This window comes from Fusarium oxysporum, chromosome 1 (genome assembly GCF_000149955.1).
Source record: "Fusarium oxysporum f. sp. lycopersici 4287 chromosome 1, whole genome shotgun sequence".
In the NCBI taxonomy this organism is placed as follows: Eukaryota; Fungi; Ascomycota; class Sordariomycetes; order Hypocreales; family Nectriaceae; genus Fusarium; species Fusarium oxysporum.
Window position 1 is genome coordinate 5,172,636 of NC_030986.1, and position 22,532 is coordinate 5,195,167.

General features: G+C 49.2%; 6 protein-coding genes across 20 annotated transcripts; 3 read left to right on the forward strand and 3 right to left on the reverse strand.

The window, feature by feature from the left end:
- Positions 1 to 110: 110 nt before the first annotated feature.
- On the reverse strand, positions 111 to 8,296 carry FOXG_01133 (uncharacterized protein). Of its 11 annotated transcripts, XM_018377900.1 has the most exons (4): positions 2,917 to 8,296; positions 1,576 to 2,859; positions 661 to 1,516; positions 336 to 587 (listed from the first exon to the last, which is right to left on the reverse strand). In XM_018377900.1, the coding sequence occupies exon 1, from the start codon at positions 7,755 to 7,757 to the stop codon at positions 6,129 to 6,131; it is 1,629 nt and encodes a 542-aa protein (XP_018233707.1). In that variant the 5' UTR covers positions 7,758 to 8,296; the 3' UTR covers positions 336 to 587; positions 661 to 1,516; positions 1,576 to 2,859; positions 2,917 to 6,128. The 11 variants fall into 11 exon arrangements, with proteins under 11 accessions (XP_018233697.1, XP_018233707.1, XP_018233706.1 ...); XM_018377898.1 differs by having other exon boundaries at positions 111 to 1,516; XM_018377908.1 differs by having other exon boundaries at positions 336 to 1,516; positions 1,576 to 3,425; positions 3,504 to 8,296.
- Positions 8,297 to 8,858: 562 nt separating this feature from the next.
- Positions 8,859 to 11,652, forward strand: FOXG_01134 (deoxyribodipyrimidine photo-lyase). Its single transcript, XM_018377909.1, has 3 exons — positions 8,859 to 10,334; positions 10,384 to 10,584; positions 10,642 to 11,652. Exons 1-3 carry the CDS (start codon positions 8,989 to 8,991, stop codon positions 10,985 to 10,987), a joined length of 1,893 nt encoding a protein of 630 aa, XP_018233708.1. The 5' UTR covers positions 8,859 to 8,988; the 3' UTR covers positions 10,988 to 11,652.
- On the reverse strand, positions 10,590 to 12,385 carry FOXG_01135 (40S ribosomal protein S21). Its single transcript, XM_018377910.1, has 2 exons — positions 12,195 to 12,385; positions 10,590 to 12,120 (listed from the first exon to the last, which is right to left on the reverse strand). The coding sequence occupies exons 1-2, from the start codon at positions 12,224 to 12,226 to the stop codon at positions 11,889 to 11,891; spliced, it is 264 nt and encodes an 87-aa protein (XP_018233709.1). The 5' UTR covers positions 12,227 to 12,385; the 3' UTR covers positions 10,590 to 11,888.
- Positions 12,386 to 12,478: 93 nt separating this feature from the next.
- On the forward strand, positions 12,479 to 18,509 carry FOXG_01136 (uncharacterized protein). Of its 5 annotated transcripts, none has more exons than XM_018377911.1 (2): positions 12,479 to 16,416; positions 16,462 to 18,509. In XM_018377911.1, the coding sequence occupies exon 1, from the start codon at positions 12,655 to 12,657 to the stop codon at positions 15,334 to 15,336; it is 2,682 nt and encodes an 893-aa protein (XP_018233710.1). In that variant the 5' UTR covers positions 12,479 to 12,654; the 3' UTR covers positions 15,337 to 16,416; positions 16,462 to 18,509. The 5 variants fall into 5 exon arrangements, with proteins under 5 accessions (XP_018233710.1, XP_018233711.1, XP_018233712.1 ...); XM_018377912.1 differs by having other exon boundaries at positions 12,479 to 15,854; positions 15,906 to 18,268; XM_018377913.1 differs by having other exon boundaries at positions 16,465 to 17,596.
- Positions 15,439 to 16,061, reverse strand: FOXG_18016 (uncharacterized protein). The gene is made up of 2 exons (XM_018398058.1): positions 15,830 to 16,061; positions 15,439 to 15,783 (listed from the first exon to the last, which is right to left on the reverse strand). The coding sequence occupies exons 1-2, from the start codon at positions 15,841 to 15,843 to the stop codon at positions 15,684 to 15,686; spliced, it is 114 nt and encodes a 37-aa protein (XP_018233715.1). The 5' UTR covers positions 15,844 to 16,061; the 3' UTR covers positions 15,439 to 15,683.
- Positions 18,510 to 19,478: 969 nt separating the features above from the next.
- FOXG_01137 (uncharacterized protein) lies at positions 19,479 to 22,441 on the forward strand (the record flags this gene model as incomplete). The annotated part of the gene is made up of 4 exons (XM_018377916.1): positions 19,479 to 20,249; positions 20,302 to 20,664; positions 20,718 to 22,136; positions 22,226 to 22,441. 4 exons carry the CDS (start codon positions 19,479 to 19,481, stop codon positions 22,439 to 22,441), a joined length of 2,769 nt encoding a protein of 922 aa, XP_018233716.1.
- Between the last annotated feature and the right edge of the window lie 91 nt (positions 22,442 to 22,532).

Sequence of the window (22,532 nt, forward strand, 5' to 3'; positions counted from 1 at the left end):
GCTGACTGCTACGGTAATTGTCACTCTTGTCTACCATCATTCACTACCTACCTACCTGTCTTGACTGATCAAGAACAAGGTCATGGAATGTTTGCATTGAAACAAGTCATCGTCATGGTAGCTCGTCGCCTTGGGCTTGGCATTATCATGTCGAAGCGGGGGTTTCAGCAGAAAAGAGACGCCCGCATGCATGCCCTTGGGGATATCTTATCATTTTCCAGCTTCCTGGCACTCGGTTGACAATGTTGCATTGTGCTTTTGTCGTCTTACTACAATACCTACTTACCTACTACAAGGAGTATTCTTACTGCGACTTTTAGGTCGCAGCGGCGCATAAAAAAGGGTACTCAAAATAGAAGGAGATTTGGACTCGGTTTTGATTTCTATTAGGCATTGTTTCCCTTCCTTTTTCCTTGTTCTTTTTTGGGTGGCTTATCCGTTTTGATTAGACGATGCGCTCCATCTTTTGCTCCCCGAGGGCCGACAAAGATGCATCATTTCCCTTGTTACTTTGGCTGCTTGCTTGGCTGGGCGGGTGATCACTGGGGTCGACGAGCGAAACGTCATCTCCCAAAGCGTGTTAATGTCTTTATTATTTATTCATTATCATAATTAGCTCGTTAACCCCCCCATCTTGTATGTATCAACCATGCTACTTACAAGCGCCTGTTTTTCATGCCGCTTCCGGCATCAATACCAAGAGCATCCCTTACAACCGCCTTTGTTGCTACGTGCCAACCTGAATGCCAGGCAAGTCTTTGACTGGTATTGTCATTGAATCCTTTATTCGGTCTTCTCTTTGTCATTGAACACGGCTGGCATGGATGTCCAACAATAAAGGGAGGAAGATGGAATTTGGACGAGCGTTACGTATAGCTCGTATATTGGCATCTGTAGATCTGCGAAAATGACAATATAAAACAATACAACTCAAAACTCAAAGGTTTTGGTGTGATCTCCACTGTAAATGTTGTCAAGACTTGGCTCTTGCGGCTTTTACCATTCATGTTTACGATCTTGGACGATGAGTCTGGCCGGGCAGCAGTGTTGGCATCTGTCTGGGCAGCAGCAAATCGAATTCACTGCTAGTAGCAGACGTAGAAGAAGTTGAGCGTATGTAGTCCCCATGCTGGTTGTTGTGCCCGTCTCCCCACTCGACCCTGTTTTTCATTGCCCTGGCCTGGCTTCAGCTTTTCGTAGTGGGAGTGGGGAATAAGCAAGGTTCATAGGGCCCCCGTTGTCGTGATCACAGGAATATTATTGGTTACCGACAGTCTGGTAACGAAGCTGAGCCAACAGGAAATGATCCGGCTGCCCCTCCTTCTTCTTTCTATTCATCCTAGTCCCCTGTCAAATTGTGTCGTCTCATTCGCGCTGAGTTGCACTATTCTCATCATGGAGGCAGGGCCGGGGGCTGTCGGCTACGTTATAAGGGTTGTCATGATCGCCAGGAGCTCAGACGCCAGCATTACCTAGTTAATGAGTGTGTGAACAGCTGCGCGGGGTGTACGTATCCCTGAAGAGGAAATAATTAGAGAGTAACGAAGATTGAGAGGGAATAATCTCAATACTAGCCTCATCGCACAGGCGCCTCAGATCTGAGAGCGAGTGGGATAACGAGATATCGAATCTCCACTTCTGATCTTGGATAAGCATGCAGCATGCATCGATCCCAAGATTCAGTTCACACCATAAGACCAACTGAACACAAAACCAGTTGCTTATCGGTGTCCCGGCCGGCAAGCATCTTTGTCAGAACCGCCCAGCGCGGGCCGTTGCTCTGCGCTCCCCGCTGCCACTACCTCTGCCACTACCATTCACGCTCCCTCTACAATGCTTCAGGCACGGCAAGGAAACACTGTAGAAAACAAGTGCAACGTCTGCCGAGTATTATTAGATCTGGTTTGGGTTGGACTGCGCTTACAGCACATCAACGTCAGCCACACTCTCGACAGCTAACCGTTTAGCACGAAGACGTTGATTCGGGGTCCGCAACGATAGACGAGAGAGCGACCCCGAATCTTTCTCTGTCTTGCCAAGCCTCATCTGGTGTCTCACATGATCGCCCGTCTCTTGCTTCGGCTTTTCTTTTTCTCCTCAACATCCTTGTAGTCGCCTCTGAGAGTTAAGGTCCCCTTGCCGGGTCCTATCCTTTACCAGTAGAGCCAATTTCAAGCCAGTTCTTCAGCTGAATTTAGTCATGGATGAATGGCTGGCTGATGGTGCGGGGCCTTAGATATCTTAAGCCCAAGCAATAAGTTGTTGAGACTTTTTGTCGATTGCGGGCTCATACCTCAGGCGCTGAGAACCAACACGGTCCAACAATCTGGCCAGTGGCGAAGAATCCGATGCAACTTGGCATTGCACAGTACTGCTATGCTATGATGTGCGGTACCGTACTGTATATGGTATAGTAAGAATAATTGAATGAAAAGTCTCGATGGTGTAGGAAAGAGAAACTTCATCGCGAAGTAAGGCTAAAAATTACCCTATTGATGTAATAGACATCAAGAACCAACGGCCTCTCGTCTTTGCTCGGCCTTTGCATTAAGCTTGATGATAGCGACCGCTGGCATTGCACCGCTCGTCATGTAAGGGCGTTTTTGGCACCTCTGACAACTCAGTTGCCTCAACCACCAACCAGGAACGGGCCGGGCATGGCCGTCATCAATGAGAAAGAGCTAGTCTTTCTGGTCAAGCCATCACGGTCGTCGTCGTCTTCATCAACTGGACCCTTTGGAAGCCCCGACTTGCTTCCATGCGTGGCCTCGTATTAAGGCTCGAATAGGCAAAAAAAAAAAAAACGCCGCTGCGTTTGGTTGCGTATGCCGATGTGCTTCAACGTTTAAAAAGAGGGCGCTAATAATAAGTTAGCTTTGGAGCCAGCAATGACAATAGGAACATGGCGTTCTGCACCAACTATGGCTGGCGATGAAAGGACTCGCGGGGCTGGGCAGACACGCTCTAGTGTCATGGTGTCTTCTGCAGCTTGACTAGTGAGGGACCAGAAGAGAAGAAAATCACCACCATGGCATTTCCCTGGCCTTCCTCACAGACCCCAACCGATGCAATGCAGGTTGAAACAAGGAGATCCCGAGTGGGAGAGAATTAACCTCTAAAGTTAGTGTGCGTGTGTGCATTTTTGTTGGCACTGAAGCCTCGTCCATTCATATTTAAGCTTATTATTGTCAGGCCATGGCATGGTTCGTCCTTATAGCCAAAAGCGGGACAAGGCTTGTACGGGTACTGTATGTAGTCATATTATTGAATTGGCTGAGCCTGTTCACACAGTACTCCCAACAGCTCACGGCGGACTCGAGAGTTCAAGCAGGACCTTGTCAGAGTTCGCGATCTGCTGGCACACAACACTACATCTCTATGGTGCAATCGGAGAGAAGCAGCTGCACCCACCCCTGATCAGATACCTGGGGATGTTTTGTAAGCTCTCAGGTAGCCCTGAGCATGAGATGGATATTCAATCCTCATAATAATCGGCAACGCACCTTGATCCTCCGAGACGATCTTGTTCCAAAAATGAGCAAAGCGTGGTCGTTTGCGCCCTGAAAAGCCACCAACGATGCATACCGGCAGTATCTCGTGTTAAAGAGATGGTGGCCGCATAACTCTGCATTCCTAATTAGTCCAGAAAGCTGATGTCACCAACGTCGCATATGCCAACTGCTCAAAGTTAAAGTTGTATCCTGCACTTCTTCAGTTTTGGACTTAATTGCTCCGTCCACGAACTGGTCTCAAGTCCTCGACAAGAGGAGAGTAGCGAATCATTGGCCACAAATGACACTGAGTTGGCTATTGTATGAAGGCAGCAAAGACCGAAAATACAAGTGTCGCAGTGGAACGATGGGCACAATCGCTGCAAACGACTAAGACACCAAGAGTGCGCTGTGACTTGCCTCACACCAATGTGACTGGGGAACCTGGTTCGTCAAGGACATGATCCTAGCCGGCTAATCGTCGATCTTCGTTCCGCTGTGCCATGCTCCAGTCTGAAGAATCCATCCAGTTTGATCGAGTCACATCAATTGGCGGTCGGAAGCATTTTCTGCAACCCGGTACCTGGTACGATCCATCAAGCATTTGCAGCCACCTGATTCACTATCGAGATAATTACGATCTGGGGAGATTTACTTTCCCGATTGCGACAACAATTCGAGCTGAACCAACACCTCCAATTCATGTGCCCTGTCCAGCCCTCAGGTAATGGTTTGACCGCAGGAAATAGTCGTTGAGCCATTTTCGAAGCGAAAGGGAACAATTGTAGAGTCAAGGCATCGTTCGGGAATCATCCATTCTGACTCGAGACTCTCCGTTTGTTATCGCTATCTCTCTGAGCCGGAAGTATTCCGAGTAAGCCTGCCCTTAGTGTAGCTATGGAGATTGCAACGGCAGCTAGGGTAGTGATGGCTTATCCTGAAGACACGGTTTGCTCTCAGAAGTGTCAGTGACCTATCATCCTGTCAACTCTCCTGATATTGCAGCTAGCTTGCCACAGCTTATCCATCATTGAGATCATCGTAACTGTCCTTTCCTCTCTCTTCCACTTTCTTCATAATATCAAGTAACACTTGTCGCAAGGACCAGCATCTGATCTGTTGGCTTTAATGATCGGGGTGTGCATTGCTGATCCTTGTAAAAAGACCCTTGCTGTAATAAATTCCGTAATGCCACACTGGCATGGTCTGCGGAGCTCTCCACGCTCAGTATGTGTTCTCGTTGGTTGCGCCTAGGCGCACTCCTAGAGGCGTTTCTTGGCTGCTGCGCTAATAATCCATGAGCCTGAGTAGGATCCACTGCCTCATGTCCACGAGCACCTCAAAGGTAAGTGCCACAATCTCGTCTGTTTGATGCATTACCGTTATGTGCGACTACCGCGTGACAGATGGCGTATGAGCTCCATATTACATCCAATGGTTAGCGGAAGCATGCTGGAGATGACCCCTCAGTCGCAACACAATGTATTGATATCTCTCCAATGAGACTGAGTCAACTCGACACACCATGACTGAGCGTGGCAGTTTTTCAGTGGTGCCCTGGAAGTTGAAGGAGTGTCTTCAGCGCCTTCCAGCCGTACGCCATAGGGCGCCTCCTTAAGCCTCAATCATACGATTGTTGTGATTTTGCATATTGAGAATCCGTGCCTTACGAGTGACCACGTTCTCATGCTTTAACATCAAAACTAACTTCTGAATTTTGAAAGACTGTGCCAACATATGCAGGGATCTTGATTGATCAACGATCTGGAAACAACTCGACTCAGTCAATCTTTCGTTCGATAGATATCAATTGTAGCATTGAGATAACCGTTGATGTATGGGTAGACATGGATAAAGATCCCTTGATATCGGAGGCTGCGCTTGCTTATTTCACTGGCGCCTGTTGAGTCTTGAATGGGCATACCAGATAGAAGCTCTTGAAATAGTTCAAATTTGACAGAGACATCCAGAAAATGCTATGCCATATTCCAACTGATGCATAAGGACAAGATTTAGCTGTGTGTAGGAGCAATATTCCGCTTCAGCATGAAAACTCCAGATATTTGTGATGTCAATGAATGCCAGATGAGTAGCAACGGCGTGCGCGTAGACGGGGAATCAACCGGGATAATCGATATAGAGACGACAGATAGGGATGTTTATCATGGCTTCTCTTGGTTCCACTGAATTGGTCTCCCTTGGTGTTCACAGCATGAACTTGTGAGGTTGCATCGATGGCGCCCTGTGCGGCCGGATAGGCGCAGTGCATTCTCATGTTATACATAATTGGTAACTGAGGTTTCTCAAATACCCGCCTGCTGATTCCCGATCAATATTGAATCACCACAAGATGTAGAACCTTGGGCCAGATGTGTGAAGTGGCCTCCGGCGTCTGATGCGGACACCTCCCCGGAATGAACCAGTATATGAAGGCACATGTCTTGGTAGGTAGTATTGATCGCTCATTCATAATGAGAAGATCATATTGTCAATGCATCAATATTGGTTTATTCTTCGAGGAGGTATAATCAATTGCCAGAATCGACATTGCATTGTCCATATGTATTGTACCGGAAGATGTTAACAGTAAATCGCCCGGCGGTTAAGCCTGCAACTTCGAGAGTAGAAAATATGTGATCAAAATCTGCGTTTCTTCTTAGCAGGACCAGCAGCAGCTTTCTTTTCAAGCTCCTTTTTTAGTTCCTCTCGCCTTCGGTCCGCCCGTTCCTGTGAGGTCTCCCTGGGTCTGGACTCTGCTGTAACTTCCTTGGTAGCGGTTCGACTCCTTCGATTGTCTTCGTTCGTCGTCTTCATTGCTTCATTTATGTTGTCCTTGTGCTTCCCAATAGCACCTAACTTGTTGGAATGACGATGAGAAACTGCTGCCGTGCTAGGCTCGCCCGCTTCCGGATTAAGGGTGACTGGCTGTTCTTCAACTAGACGCTCTGTCTTGTTGCCTCCTATACGTCCAAGGCCGCTTCTATTTGCCGCTGGCCGTGGTGGTGATGAAGTTGAAGGGGCTGATTTCTCAACTTCAGCGGTAGCTGGTTTATCATCATCCTCTGACTCGGATGCCGTCTCTGAATCATCGTGTTGTTGGCTCAATGACTTTTTCTGAGCATGAGACTGTACAGGATTGGGGGAAAGAGGTGGAGTGGACTGCTTCTTTCCACCGAGTGCTCCTATTTTACGAACCGGTTTGTTCGGCTTGCGTGTGCCAGGACCTGGTGATACACTGCCTGCCGAAGCTATGGATTCCCCCTCTGTAGACGCATCATCAGCGACGAGTGTTTCCTTAGCATGCGTTGATTTGCCCTGGGGCAGAAGGTGTGGGGGTGTAGACTGAACTTGGAAGTCATCATCGTCTTCCTCAATACGTGCTTTTGCGGAGTCTTGAGGAGTCGGAGATTTGTCCTTCGCAACAGCCGCTTTGTACTGAGGTGGATGTGCGGCGGAGGATGCGCCCTTGAAATCTTGCCACCACTGGTCCAACCGAGGGGACTCAACGCTATCAATTATAGGCTCAAACTGTAGCCCTCCCTTCTCGAATACGTTTTGCACTAAGGACTCGGCGTCGTTCGGGCAGTCCTCTTCATACGCAAGGCCAGACTTCCAGCGCCGACGGTCGAAAGGAGCAAGACCAGGCACTTTCTCCGCAGCCGCAGCTCTAGAGATCTTCTTCTTCCCAGACAAAGCATTAAAGACATGCTCCATACCTGTACCCACGGCTTCTAACTTGTCCAGGAGCTTGTTGAGAACTGCGTCTTTGTTCCCCAGAGATCGAGTTAGAAATTCGATTTCAACATCCTTTGCGTGGTGTGCCTGAATTAAAGGCAGCACAAGATGCTTTGCGATGCTGGAGGGCGGCAGCTTCTTCAAATACATGGGCCACTTGAGCGGCTGTAATCCAGGTATTTCATAGGTGATGTTCAAGACGAGGTCATGATCACCCGCGTCAGACCGGGAATCGCGATCTAGACGAATGCTCGCCTCATTGTGTCTTGGGTGAGAAGAATCCAGAGCAGTATTGAGGCAGCCCAAGAGTTTGGCCATGTTATCAGGCGTATCGCTAGGGTCGATACTAGTGTTCTCGTTCCAACCTCTCATAAAGATCGCCTTACGATCAAGTGTTTCAGACCACATATTGGCCATATCAGTTACGTGAATAGTGTAGGCCGATGTGTCTGTATGGAAGGACACCAACAATACTGGGAAGTCGGGGGAAGAATCAAGCGGAAGGGTCCGCCATGACTTGATCTGTGACATAACTGATGAAGAAATCGACGTCAATGTCGACCTGATAATCCCTAGCCACGAGAAGTAATTGCAAAGTCGTGACCTTCCCGTAAGATGCGACAAATAAAACCGAAAAGTCTGTCAGGGACTTGTGACCAACGTGATAGATATTGATGCGTCTAGGACAGTCTAAGGCAAACCGGTGCTACACGACATCGATCCACGGGGACTGAGGTGAATGCTCGAGGACAAGGTGCCCGTAGGTTTACCACACCGGAATCAAGTCAGATGTGAAGTCACAACTTCTTTCGATCAACCGTACTCGATGATAGTGCCTGGACGTGAGGTGGTACAAGCTCGTATGAGTGGGTAGATAGTCAGGGCAGGGGTCAGCTAGTATGGTATCACGATCCACTGCCTTATGCGAAAGAAGAGATCAGTTTCCGATACCTTTTTGAATGGTAAGTCATGAGAGAAGTTGTATTGTTTTTTCGAGCGTCGTGATATTGATGTTGTGGTGTTGATGAGGTTAAGGTCAAGCGCGGTGACGAGTAAACGCGTGAGGTTTTACGCGCACAGGCACCCATCGCCTACCACTCCTGCCTGTCAGAGTAATCGGCCAATCACAAACCTCAAGAGTGTAGAAAACGAAGGCAGGTACAACATCACAGTTCTGACAGGGGCCAGCTGCTGACTTCCTCCTTTCAATTAATATTCTAACGAAAAGAGTTGCTGACAGGCAATTTGGGTCTGAGATAGTTGGATCCGAAACCAAACGTCAAGCACCATTTACCGGATTGAAGCCTGGATTTTAGCCAATCAAAATACATAAGAACTCACTTCACAGAGCGGTATTCACACAGTCATATCAACACCCAATCACTAAATAAAGTACAGCCAGTAAGACAATAAAACGCTATGCACAATCGAACCCGTCTTCTTCTCCCGACACTCAAATTAACAGAAGCACGGGCTTGAGAATGCTTCAGTCGCCCACAGCCAATCAGGGACCCGAAACAGTCACTAAACATTCGAGATCTATGAATCTCAGATCTGCTTGGTGTAAGCTTCGATCGCCAGGGACCATATGACGTACTTCAAATCGGAGCTCCATGCTTTTTAACAGCCACAATATCACTACCGCGGCAGCAAAACAATGGCGAGTTTTAATTAAATTAAATTAGGGGAGGCCTGAAGTTTCCTCTTTTCTTAATCAGTAGACAAACGGGACCGAATCTGTCAAATTTTGTGTGCCTTCCATATGTCACTGTTAAGACTTTGCATGCATGCATCACCACTAAGAGCCTTGAGATATTCTTTCATACCGAACCGCGTTCAACTTGCAAGAAGCACGACGATATTACACCCCGCAAGATTCACCACAATGCCTCCCAAGAGAACCAAACGCGAGTCTTCATCGCCTCCGGCCAAAAAGGCAAAGACGTCTAAGACAAACGGTTCCAGTACCTCAGATGCTTTGCGCCAACCTCATCACAAGGCTGGAGAAGCCGAAGAGAATGGAATCGCGATCCGGAAATTTTACCCTCCAGAAATGAGCAATGCGAGAGCTCGCGCCTACAACAACAATGAGCTTCCGCGGCCAATTGAGGTACTTATCAGTGCCCTCGAGAATACAGCGCAGGAGCGCAAGAGTATCGACGTAAAGAAAGCCGTCGTCCATTGGTTCAAGATGGACTTGCGGCTATCCGACAACAGAGCTTTGGCTCTGGCCAGTGATAAGGCAAAAGAAGCAGGAGTTCCTTTAATTGCGATGTATATCATCAGCCCCCAAGACTATGAGGCTCACCTGAGATCCCCAGTACGTGTGGATTTCATGCTGCGAACTCTGGAAGTCATCAAACATGATCTTGCAAAGCTCGATATTCCTTTGTACGTGGAGACAGTTGAGAAGAGGAAGCGTGTTCCCGACCGGATCTTGGAGCTCATGGACCAATGGGGCGCCGGCCATTTGTACGCCAATATGGAATACGAAGTTGACGAATTGAGGCGCGAGGCCTCGATGATCAGGGATTTTGCAGAGAATGGCAAGGCATTCGAAGTCGTCCATGATACCTGCGTCGTCCCTCCAGGAGAACTCCACACTGGCGCTGGGAAGCAGTATGCAGTGTACACTCCATGGTATCGGTCATGGGTTGCTCACATTCATGAGAATCTTGATCTTTTAGAGTTGTACGAACCACCTGAGAAGAACCCTAGCAGTGCGCGAAAGGTCTTTGCGAAACTCTTCGATGTTGAAATTCCGGACGCCCCCAAAAGCAAACGGCTTGATGGCGAAGAAAAGGAGCGATTGCGCTCACTTTGGCCATGTGGAGAGCACGAGGCGAAGAAGCGTCTGGACAAATTCTGTGAAGAGATGATCGGCAACTACCAGAAGAAGAGAAATATCCCAGCTGAGGCTGGGACTTCTTCTATATCGGTACATCTGGCGTCTGGCACGATCAGTGCGAGAACATGTGTACGGACCGCACGTGATAGAAACAAGACGAAGAAGTTGAATGGTGGTAATGAAGGTATCCAAACATGGATCAGTGAGGTTGCTTGGCGAGACTTTTATAAGCACGTTTTGGTCCATTGGCCCTATGTCTGGTAAGTGAAGTATATACAAGCATCTTGTCAATTTGACTAACAGGAGCAGCATGAACAAGCCTTTCAAGCCCGAATACTCAAACATCTCATGGTCATACGACAACGAACATTTTGCCGCTTGGTGTGAGGGAAGAACAGGCTTTCCCATCGTCGATGCGGCGATGCGACAGCTGAACCATTTGGGATACATGCACAACCGCTGTCGCATGATTGTCGCTTGTTTTCTGGCAAAGGACCTCCTGCTAGACTGGTAAGCTACCCAAGTTAAAGCATTAATGTTTGGGTTGTCTCTCTAACTTCTTCGCAGGCGAAAGGGCGAAAGGTACTTCATGGAGCATCTTGTCGATGGTGACTTTGCTTCAAATAATGGTGGATGGGGTTTCAGCGCCAGTGTTGGTGTTGACCCTCAGCCTTACTTCCGCATCTTCAATCCCTTACTACAGAGCGAGAAATTTGACCCTGATGGCGATTACATCCGCAAATGGGTTCCCGAGCTTAAGGATCTTGATAGAAAGGCTATTCATGATCCATACAATCGAGGCGCTGGATCCAAAGCCAAGAAGAACGGCTATCCTGCACCGATTGTTACGCATAAGGATTGTCGGGATCGAGCGTTGGCAGCATACAAGGAAGGCCTTGCAAGCGGCGAGTGATGTAGTGTGGATGTATTCAAACACTTGGCCAATAGTAGTCGCCGGTTCATTTGGATATGTATGAATTTATTAGAGTTGTATAACATACATGTATTAATACCCTAAGGGTTCGGTTTGTTTTCAAGAACTTCTATTGCCTCTATTAGCACCTAGTCCTGAATTTATCGTCAAAATCATCGAGCCTTGATCCGATCAAGTTCTGGTGACGTAGAGTTCATATGCCCAATGGTACTCCACTTCCGTGTTTCCTCTGACCTGAACCGCCCATCGGGAGATGAGCCTCAGGAAAGAGAAGAGCTTAGATCAGTTCGTTCTCTTGCCCTCAGGCTTGAAAATATCACCATTAACATATGAGCACCTTAATAGTCCTCTTTAGCTGGGGGGACTAATGTGGGATCTACCTATCGAGCCCGGCCTTTGTGATCTCGGGGATAGAGGTTGGAGGATGCATTTGGTCTACAATCGCACGTAAGGCTAGGATAGTCACAAGTTGAAAAGTTCATGTTAGACCCGTATCTGTACCATAGCAAACGACTTGAGCGCTACGGCTTTTTCAAGGCCTAGTCAATCAATCTGCGGCACGGAGACTATCAAAGTAGCCCCAGAATCCTCGGAGTGGTTTGACCTGAGAAGTCTGTCCGAGGAGACTTCGCTAGCCGTATGTCGGAGCATAACCAGTTCATCACATCTTCAAACACATATTCGGGATATCGTAATGTTGTCTCAAAATCGAGCCGAACGCCTCGAAGTGGATTTGCTAGATGCAGCCAACCCTAGTTTCTTTCACCCATTGCCTTCGTGCCCGGACCCAAAACCCTGTAGTCCATTCGTATCAGACTCCCATGTCGAGGAATCTCAGGACCAGTTGTCGAGTAACTTTTTCCCCACAGATTGAAATCCTTTATCGCTGTCCGCTCCAGACGCTCTTGAGGAGACCGTCGCGCTGGGCCAGTCGGTTGAGGGAGTCGTCGCTCTCGCCCATGGCTCGGACGAAACCGCAGAGGGCGTAGACGTGGTTCTCGCCCTGGATGGCACGGCCGTTCTCGTCAACCTTGGCGATGGAGATCTGGACAGAGCCGTGATCCTTGGCCTTGATGATGCGGTTGGTGGCGCTGCACTTGCGGGGGACGTAACTGGTGATGCCGTATCAGTATCATGAATTTGTTCCTTCGCGCGGCCATATCGAATGTCCTAATGGAAGTCTTACAGGTCCACAATCTCGCCGCGGTCGTTCTCCATTTTGGCTGGTTTGAAGAAGGTGGTTTTGGGTGATCTTGAGAGGTTGTGTCGACGAGAGGTGAAAAGGAAGATGAGTAGAGTAATTTCTCAATAATCTTTGATTGTGGGTGTGGAGCAAATCCCGGCCCTACCTTCCTCGGACGCCTCTGGTTCGTGGGGTGGGTCCCGATGACAATCACGTGAAGTATCATGTGATAGCGCGTACCAGATCGCGATGCAGGGATTAGCGTCAACTCGGATTTTGGCGAACCCCTTGCGCCTGAAGGCGAACCACTTCTATGACTCGGATACCAAGATTAGGCGTTCTCAAATCATGACCCCGCCGTTGCTTATTTTCGACGTCTTTCAACCTCGACATCATTCTGCTACAAATATCGGGCCTGAGATGCGCTCTGCGCTCTCGGTCCATAAACTTTAGTTCGAGTGTCATGGTATCCTCTAATGCATTTGGGACTTCGCCACTAGGAGACACAAGACGTCAACCGTTGCACGTCAATTCTTCATCTCCTGACCTCCCATCGCTTCGGGACGTTCTAACGACGAAAACCACATCCCAACCCTCGGCACATAGTGGAAGCGGAGCCGCAGCACTTTCGATAGATGGGCCCTCTGGTTTCATCTCTGCTCGCCAACTCTATCCAGCAACAGAATCGGCGCCAAAGGTTGTTTCGACACCATCGACGGGATTGCCTTGGACATTATCCCATCCCGGTGAAGTCACTGGACTCGCAGAAGATGTATCTGGAAACGGTGGATTTATTGCTGGGGACAATGAGCCACCAAAAGAACGAGAGGAACATATAGAGGTGATAAAAATCACGGGCAAGTCGACCAGAAAGCCTCGCCAACAGAAGGTGTCAAATCAAGCTGCGCCTAAACGGACTGCCAAGCCAAAGCCAACGACAAAGAAGCAGTCGAGCAAAGCAGCTAGCAAAGACCATAGCCCTGCAGAGGATAATGATGATGACAAACAAAAGAAAGTCAAGCCTACGAAGCCAAGGAAGAAAACCGGTACTATGAGTAGCCACTTTCCACCACCAAAGGAGTCCAAGGATTTGGAAAAGGCGAAACAGATTGATGTGAATGAACCCCTCCATCTGGAACAAGCACCTGCACGGAGATTGGACTGGACCCCTCCAGCTCAAAAGACTATTGTCGATCTTGATTCAGATTCATCTGTTTTCAAAAATCTAGGGTCCTCTGAAGCGGATCAACGTTTGCCTGTCTTCAAGAATCTTGTCGATGGTTATTCTTGCATGGAAGGGCCCAACGAATCGATATCTCACAGCATCACGAATGCTTCAGACAAAGACTCCAGTTTCCTTAAGAAACGGAAGCGCATTGAACTTTTAGCGACAATGGGTACCGATGCACCAGCTATGGCACATGACAAGTCTCCAACAAAGAAGGCCCCAAAAAAGAAGAAGCCCAGGACCATTACGGAACTTGCAACGGCTGCATACAGAGTGCCTAGTCAGCCAGATACTGAGCCGCCAAACGCTTCTATCCTTGATCATTTCTCCACTACTAACAAGGAAGCGGGGTCCCTGGCTGATGAGCAAACAAAGAATGCTAAGGGCAAAAGCACATCACGACGGAAACCATCAAAAGCCCCTAAAAAGAAAGTGCCCCCAAAGCCCGTGCTGTTGTCACCCAGTGCGGCTCTGGCTCAGGTTGCTAATCAGGACTTTGTTTTTGGTACCTCCAGCCAGCTTGCCAGAGAAGAATCCCCGACTGTCCTCAGGGATCTTCAGGCAGCTTTGAGACAGTCGGATCAGAACCACGACATGGATTTTGCGATGCCTTTGAATAGTGATGCGATTGAATCGCCGCAACAACGAAGTAACCTTTGGGATGCAGCTGCTCGTGATGCAGAAGGGGATCTCTTCGATGTCGAAGTAATTAATCTTGCAGACGACACAGGACTCTCAGAGGTTGGTCATGTTTCAAACCCCTTTGGATATCAACTGGGTGCAGACGATTCTGTCATTTGTGTCGAGAGCCGTGTCCTCGATGATCATATTCCACCTGCCAAGCCTCGCAACGATATACCATCGCCTGATGAGAAGGACCTGGTGGACTCCAGAGCTAGTTCCCCGTACTTTTCCGACAGTGAACTGTCAACAAGCACTAATGTCCATCCCCCGCCGCTAGCACAAACAGAAGTTAGCCAGGCAAATCAAATGACGACGGCAGAAGAACCTGAGAGCTTGCCCGAGCTCCCAGCACAACCACCTCGACCCAATTATGAAGCGTTCACAGACATTCGCCTGGCAAGAGAAATAAAAAGGTTTGGATTCAAACCAATCAAGCGGAGAAGTGCGATGATTGCACTACTCGACCAATGTTGGCAGAGTAAGACTCGTATGGGCCAGGCCAGCCTCCATACCAGCACCAAGTTATCTTCACCTACCAAAACTACCAGGGCGACACCTCCGGCTACTACTAGTAGTCCAAAGAAACCTAGAGGCAGGCCGCGGAAGAACAGTATTAATGCCCCCGAGCCCCAAGAACCGCCTCCATCTGCTCAACCGCCTGAAACCCCCAAGAGGCCTCGTGGCAGGCCGAGGAAAGACAGTTTGAGTTCGATACCAGGCGCTGCCTCTCCAAGCAAGCCTAAATCAGCGGCGAAACCACAGCGAGTGGTGGCATCACCTCGCCGCAAGAAGGCTACTGCTAAATCTGTCATTGAGATCCCTGACTCCGAAGATAACGAGAGCGACGAATTTGCTTCTTCGCCTGATACCAACGCTGAACAGATGTTTTCTTCCCCACCACCATTGGATATGTCTCTTACAACTAACGATGGCACACCGCTCACAGCCACCCAGAGCGATCAAGAGGCGCTCTTGTTTGACCACATCACCAATGCTGTTACATCTGCCCCACGTACTACTAACCCGCAAGAGCCATCCTGGCATGAAAAGATATTGATATACGATCCAATTGTTTTAGAAGATCTCGCAGCATGGCTCAATACGGGCGAGCTTAGTCGTGTGGGCTATGATGGAGAGGTCAATCCAAATGATGTCAAGAAATGGTGCGAATCGAAAAGCATATGCTGCCTGTGGCGGATCAGCCTGCGCGGCAAAGAACGGAAGCGATTTTGATACCATCGGATAGCGAGCATGGCGTTATTCTTCGACTCTTCTGAATTACCGGCGTTGTTATCAGCATGGATTTGCATTTACTGGCATAGGTGTTTTCTATACTTCGCAGAGCGCTTGATACCGCTGTCTGGAGTTGTTGTCAAGAGGTGGGGTAGAAACCTGGATGAGACAGTGCTCACTATTTGACTAGACAAGAACGAGCTCAATGTTTATACGGCAACAATGATAAATACAATTTACCATAACGACGAGGCTGCCTTTCCAGGGCGCCAGTTCACATATTTACACTCTGATCCATTCGTCGTCAAGTGCGCCTGCGCGGGTATCAATTTCAATTCCTTCGAGATTCACTTTGTTCCTTTCTTGTTGTTCTGTGCCCCCTGCGTTCCCTGCCCTGCCCAGACGTCAGGCAACTCTTTCGGGCCGTTGAGATAGATTTCCATGGCCCTGCTCGTGTTAGCCTTCGAATGTCAAGCAGATCGGCGCCTCTTACACAGATTCAGGCATGATGTCACTTGGTAATAAGGAAGGGCCTCTCAAGAATGATAAAGCTTATTGAGTACTGTCAGGCCTTTTGTATCGAGTTGCAAGCCCATGGGTCGACTTTGTTATTGAGAGAATGATTCTAAGATGTTGGGTTCGGTGGTGGCTAATTTATATTTCGAACTAGTGGCTTTCACCACGGCGGATTATCTTCTTTCGCTGCAACACAACATCTCCAGGATCCAGCCTCGATAGTTCGATCATCAGCCATGCTACGGGACACCAATGATATCACACCACATCGGTTTTGCGGCTCTGCTCTCCCCAGCTGCTCCAGTAGCTGCTGGGAGAGCACACCATCACGGAAGAAACTTTTGTATCCTATGTATGCTACCGCGATAGCGTGCAGCTTCTTCCTTCATCGGTCTATCCACAAGGCATTGGATGGTGTAGATGGCGCGCCAATGATGGACCTCGGTCCTCCCTTGCGGCGTTGGATAGCCCAATCTGGGGCAGATGAGTCGGTTACGTGGTTGGCGCATCTCGGCCAGGATCCTTATCGGGGAGAAGGACGCGGTGTGTCTCTCGTGACCTCGGGTTGGTAATGGTTGCCGATATTCTGGCAATATTGACCTTTTCTAGCAGATCATGACAGCTCATCCAACATCTCGAATACTGCAGCTAAAGCTCCGGTATCTGTGCCCTGTCGTGGAGCACAATGGAACCAGTGAAACCTGGGCAACAGATCTATCCTTGTGGCTTCATTCGCCAGATTGGGGTCTTCATTGCATGGTCTGGGGAAGTTGTGCTCACAATCGAAAGACTCCCTTGCATTTCGCCATCTGCGTCCAAAGTCATGCCTCACAATTCCTCCAGGCTTTTGGGCGCTCAAACCCCGCCCACGGCCCGGCTTGCCATATTGGAACCTTGAAACTTACATGCATCAAGCCATCCCACACAACCATCCCTCATTAAGCCAGCGAATCAACCATCAAGAATCCTTGGCATCACCACGACCTGACGGCACGGGTTGGCCTTTCCTGCGGGCATCTTTGATCACATTTCATAGCTGTGGCAAGATTGAGGCTCTGCGTCGATTATCTTTCGATTTCGAGATTGGCGCCGCGATCTCACCGAATTTAGCATCTCAAACCGTCATTCACCATGCGCGTTATACAGCTCTTACATGTTCGTCCCTCACTGGTGGAATGTCGAGTGAAGTGGGATGCTTGAACTACGATCCCATACGGAATCGGACCTCCGTGCTGCACCATTGAGCGAGAATCGCGTCTGCGCAAGGGAAAGTGGTATAACACTGGAGCTCATGGTAGCTGAAGGTGTGAGGTCCCTGCGACTGAGCATCACACCAAAGGTTGCGTCGGTGCGTTAGCTCGAAGAGCTAAAGCGACCTGATGGCGGCCATGATCTGAGCCAATATTATAGTGACAACACAGGGAGTATCAGACAAAGGAGCCACATTCCTTTTATCGTGACCTCGCCGGCTTCGATGCGGCCCCTTTGGCCTTTGAGGATGCCCGGCTGTGATTCGCCTCCCGCACCGGAGCTAGTGGGGCCGGTCCGTAACGGTATTTCATGATTATAACGGGCTCCGATATCAACTGTAGAGTATTTCGTCAAGCTATGAAAGAAATGTTGCCTCAAATCAGCAATTGATCGCACTGTGATAGTCATTACGGGAAACCCAAACGAGAACACGTCGATTGGTATCCCACCATCAAAGAGATCAGCTGCCATTGAAGTCGCAGCCTACCTCAGCGAGATAAGGACCTCCGGACAGACAATACCGTTATCGCACGTTGGATAAGTTTTGATGTGTTTAATTCCGCTGTCAGGAATCAGTCGCATATTGACGGCCTACGAGATCTGCCAATCGCAGCTCTCAATTGGAGTTACATCACGTCTAATCGGATGTGTCAAGTGATACCAACTATCTGGGTTGCCTTAAACCTTCGATCCCACTATCATGACGTGCGGGAGACGATCCCACGTTGTGAAAGGCGATGAATGCAAGGCAGCCGAGTTGTGATGTATCAGAAATTGTCATCCTTTTAAGAACCCCTTGTGCAAAAGGAGTTGAAGAGAGGACATGCCGGGTTCGTAGGGCTTATGGTACACAAATGCCGAAGATCTCTGATATTGATAAGCTTGATTTATGAGTGTGTGTTAACTAATTCTTGGCCTGGTTTGAGGAATTTGGTTGCATCTTGGCTTATGGGAGTTGCGATGAGACGTCATGCCCATCAGACGCCTCTTGCATGTGAAGATCAACGGTCCACGGATATCCTTGGCTTTACTGAGTTTACTCGAATTAAGTTGAGATTGATAATTAGTCTAGCTCGCTAATCGTTCAAGTCGACAGCGGATTTAGGACGTTACTCTCGCGGAGAGTCCGTCAGTTCAACACAAGCTCGGTGGTAGTCGGTCTCCGTCTTCCATAATTGCTACCAATAGGGCGTACGCATTGACTCATCACTCTTCTGGACTACCACTCACGATATGACTACCTATTTCTCACTGCACTGTGGCCAACAAGCGAGCCCCTCTCCGGTCGGGTCAACGGACAGCCGTGTTGACTGTTAAGGGCAAATGACCTCGTAGAACGGAAGGTTCGGAGTCGCGAAATTATGAAATGATTCCATAAGTTAGCCTTTATATCGAATTATATCCACCAGCGGAATTAACCATAAGTTGACAGCTTATGGTTATTCAGCTCTCAAGAGACAAAAGTGCGGCGACTTATACCAAGTGAAAACGTGCGGAATTCTTTGATGACGACACAGTCGACTCTGAGCTCTGGTGCTAATACCTAACGCGGAATTAGTGCTGACTTTTTTGAAGGATGAATGAATAATCATGGAATGAAACTGTCAAATAAGAGTCTAGAATCTCCCCAAGTCTCTCTCTGTCCGCCACGGAGCCGAGTGAGGTGCTAACCCCGTCTGTCTCCGCCGCCCGCACTATCGCCCTAAATCGAAGAATCACAAGGGCGTGCATCCCCGGAATTTTAGGGGCGTCTAGGGCGTCTGGGCGCTGTCAGCTCGGATCGTTTTCTCAAGTAGTGCCTGCCTTGGCACCAACGCCAGCACCACTTTAGTTGATTTTTAAGGGATCATCAATACGACAAACAACCTACCTCCACTGACCTGCCCTGCCCTGCCCGCCCTGATCAGAAGTGCCCTGGAACTCCGAGCCCCCCACCCTCCTCTCACTCCCACCCCTTCCAATCAATCAGTTGAGTCCACCCATCTTCCTCTCCAACTCAATCACAGACCAAACGCTCTGCGTCTTTTCTCACCTTATGTTTCACAACAACAGCCTTCTCAGCCTCTTCTTGGCTTTTTGAAGGCTTCACGACAGGTTCTCTGTCTACAGCTGCATGATTTGACGTTACGCATTTCCTTACCTTGCCCTGCCTTGCATTGCAGTTGAGGTTTGGTTAGCCTGCGTTACCGCACCCGCATCCGTATCGCATCTAACGTTGATGGCTTCGTCCGATTCCGTTCATCCCTTGTCCGAGCCTGAGTCCGCGGATTCTCCGTACATCCTTTGCCTGATCGATTCCACGTTTTTCGAATATCGTAAACAACCTATCGTTGTCGCCATCTTTGACTTGGTCTTACACTCGAGACGATACAGCAATGTCGGGCTACCTCGAGGGCATGGCCCTCGGATTTGGCTTCAATGTATCTGAGGGGCTTGATTCTGCGCAACAGTCCACAGCATCGCCTTCATCCAATACCCAGCAAGATGCTTCGTTCCACACCCAACCGAATTCTTTTCAAGGCAACGTTACTGTCTATCAGACAACAGGGCCCGACGCCCATACAAGCCCAATCCACCTGCCCGGAAGCAATACGCCCGCCCTGAATCCGCGATCATGCGTAACCTGCCGCCGTCGCAAAGTTCGATGCGACAAGCAGATGCCGTGTTCCAACTGTCGTCGAGCACAGATTCCCTGTGTCTTCCCCGCCCCCGGAAGAGCGCCGCGACAGCCGCGTCGAAAAGATCCAAATGCGCCCACCAAGAACTCGAGTCAGCGCGAGATAGAATTGATGAAGAGGCTTAGGAAGTTGGAGGGCATTGTGGAAGAGCTAAGCGGTCAGATTGAGGTTGAGTCTGGCGGTAAAGGCCCCTCATCAACCAATTCACCTGAAGCGCATGCAGGTCAAACCACATCGTTTGACGCCTCGGCGCATAATGCTCAACGGCAATCGTCGAATGCAGGTTCTCACGCAGGCAACATTGGGAGGATTGATGACAGCCCAAGGGGGGGCAGTGATGCTACAAGCGAACAGAGCGAGACTGCTCGCAAGAACATGCATAAAAAGTTTGGACGACTGGTTTTGAGCGACACTGGAGGAAGCCAAAGATACGTTAGTCATGGTTTTTGGTCGAAGCTCAATGACGAGGTTGGTCGGTCCCTGGTATTGTTGCAAATGTTTGACTGACTCTATCTACCAGCTCGATTCAATACGGGAAGAGACTCAGAAGCTTACTGATGAAGACTTGGATGAGTCTGACGAGGATGAAACTCTAGACACCTCACCCGCATCCGCACTCTCGGGAAACCACAACGCCTGGATATTTGGTTACCGCTCTGCAGACGTGGATCTTGATAAATACTGGCCCCTGCCTTCCCATATACCGTTCCTATGGTCTGTTTATCAGGAGAATGTGGAACCGTTGCTCAAAGTGCTGCACATTCCAACTATGGAGCCCATCTTTCGGGATGCGCGAAAAGATCACAAACAACTGTCTCCTGCAAATGAGGCACTAGTCTGGTCAATATACTATGCTGCACTTACATCCCTGGAACCTGACGAGGTAAGAGGACACCCTTAACTCTAAGCACGGAAGATGCTAACTCACGAACTCAGGTGCGAGCCAACCTTGGTCTTAACAAGGAGGATGTTGTTGTGCAGTACCGTTTTGCAGTCGAACAAGCCCTTGCCAAAGCCAACTTCCTGAACTCATTAGAGACTCCAATTATGCAAGCGTTGATCATTTTTATTCTCGTGGTTAAGGGTCAAGATGGAAGTCGTTTCTGTTGGTCTTTGACAGGCTTGGTGGCGCACCTTGCTCAAGGCATGGGCCTCCATCGCGATGGGTCGCACTTCGACCTAAGTCCTTTTGAAACGGAGATGCGAAGGCGTCTCTGGTGGTCGTTACTTCTACTGGATCTTCGATCGGCCGATGAGCTGGGTACTGATCTCATCATCCAAGACTTTAATTATGACACACAGATGCCGAGTAATATCAATGATACCGATATCAAGCCCGACTCAACGGAAGCCCCAGAGCCCAGAGAAGGTCACTCTGACTGTTCGCTGGCACTTGTTCGTTTCGAAATTGCTGGCTTTGGAAGGCGTCTGGTTCGACTATCATCCGCCTCGATGTCATTCTGCCCCCAAGGAATGCCTTACAAGGACACCAGCCTCGCGGAGCGAGAGCGCATGCTCATCGAGGTTTACAATAGAGTTGAGCAAAAGTTTTTGAAACACCACACCGGCGATTCTGATCCGTTACATTGGATGGCTGCTTCAATTGCGCGCATCATCATGGCCAAGATGACGTTGGTAATTTACCAGCCGGTCCTCTTCCCAGGCTCCGAGGGCGAAGGTACACTTTCGGAAGAGGCAAAAGAACGTGCCTACGTTGCAGCGATTGAGATTGCCGAATACAATCACATCTTGAATAACGACTCGAGGTCTAAACAGTTTAGGTGGCTGTTCAAAACCTACACCAACTGGTCAGCTATGGCCTACTTCCTCATCGCCAGTTGCCGTCGACCGTGGACTCCTCTTGTGGAACGCGGGTGGGAAGCCGTTAATGGATACGAGGGTAGACCAGGACAACTGGTGCGATCTGCCGAATACGCAACTGTCGTGATGCCTATCAGGAAACTTTACATGAGAGCCCAAAGGCACCGCGCGGCAGAAATTGCTCGACTTCGCGGAAATCCCGAAGAAGCACGTCGGCTGGAATTCGAAGAAAGGACGAATCCCAGATACCAGGCTAGGTTTGGGCAAGATGCGGACGGTGCAGCCAACAAGATGGAAGAAATAAGGGAGAAATGGAAGGTTCTGGTGCGGTCTGATGGAAGTAACGTACCAATCTCGACGCCAGCTGAGCTGAGCCCTGTTATGCCACCGTCGATGCTCCAGCCAAAACAAGAACAAGTACCATCCCGCCCTCGGACACCATCAGCCTACGACGTTCCGGCAACGCTCGACCTTTCTGATACGACCATGGGTTACATGAATGACCTAATGGCAGACACCACACCCTTGCCCATGGTAAATTTCTGGGCCACTGCAGGACGTCGGCTCTGTTCAAATCAAGGTCCATGGGGACAGGAATGACGCCAATGTCAAACACCTCTCAGTTACCGCAATATACGATACAACCAGGAGATACTGGCCAACAGTTCTCACCACAGACCATGCAATTCCCCAAGGACGACAACCCACCCCCTTACCTCTGGGGCGGGCAGTTCCCGTCGGTAAACTCAACCTCTGATAATACAGGCTTGGACGATGTTGATATGCTTGGAGATGATTTCAACTGGCACACCTGGAGCCAGAATGTTCGCGGTTTGTAGATAGGATCGTACTGAGATAGACGGTCACTGACAGACTGTGTTGCCAGATAGTCGATATTGATTGATCATCGGCGTGTATTGGGAGTAACTA

Coding starts and splice junctions, on each gene's coding strand:
- FOXG_01134 (XM_018377909.1), top strand. CDS start 8,989: ATGTCACTGTTAAGACTTTGCATGCATGCATCACCACTAAGAGCCTTG. Junction 10,335..10,383: donor GTCCATTGGCCCTATGTCTG/GTAAGTGAAGTA, acceptor TAACAGGAGCAG/CATGAACAAGCCTTTCAAGC. Junction 10,585..10,641: donor AAGGACCTCCTGCTAGACTG/GTAAGCTACCCA, acceptor ACTTCTTCGCAG/GCGAAAGGGCGAAAGGTACT.
- FOXG_01133 (XM_018377898.1), bottom strand. CDS start 7,757: ATGTCACAGATCAAGTCATGGCGGACCCTTCCGCTTGATTCTTCCCCC.
- FOXG_01136 (XM_018377911.1), top strand. CDS start 12,655: ATGGTATCCTCTAATGCATTTGGGACTTCGCCACTAGGAGACACAAGA.
- FOXG_01135 (XM_018377910.1), bottom strand. CDS start 12,226: ATGGAGAACGACCGCGGCGAGATTGTGGACCT. Junction 12,121..12,194: donor CGCGGCGAGATTGTGGACCT/GTAAGACTTCCA, acceptor CGGCATCACCAG/TTACGTCCCCCGCAAGTGCA.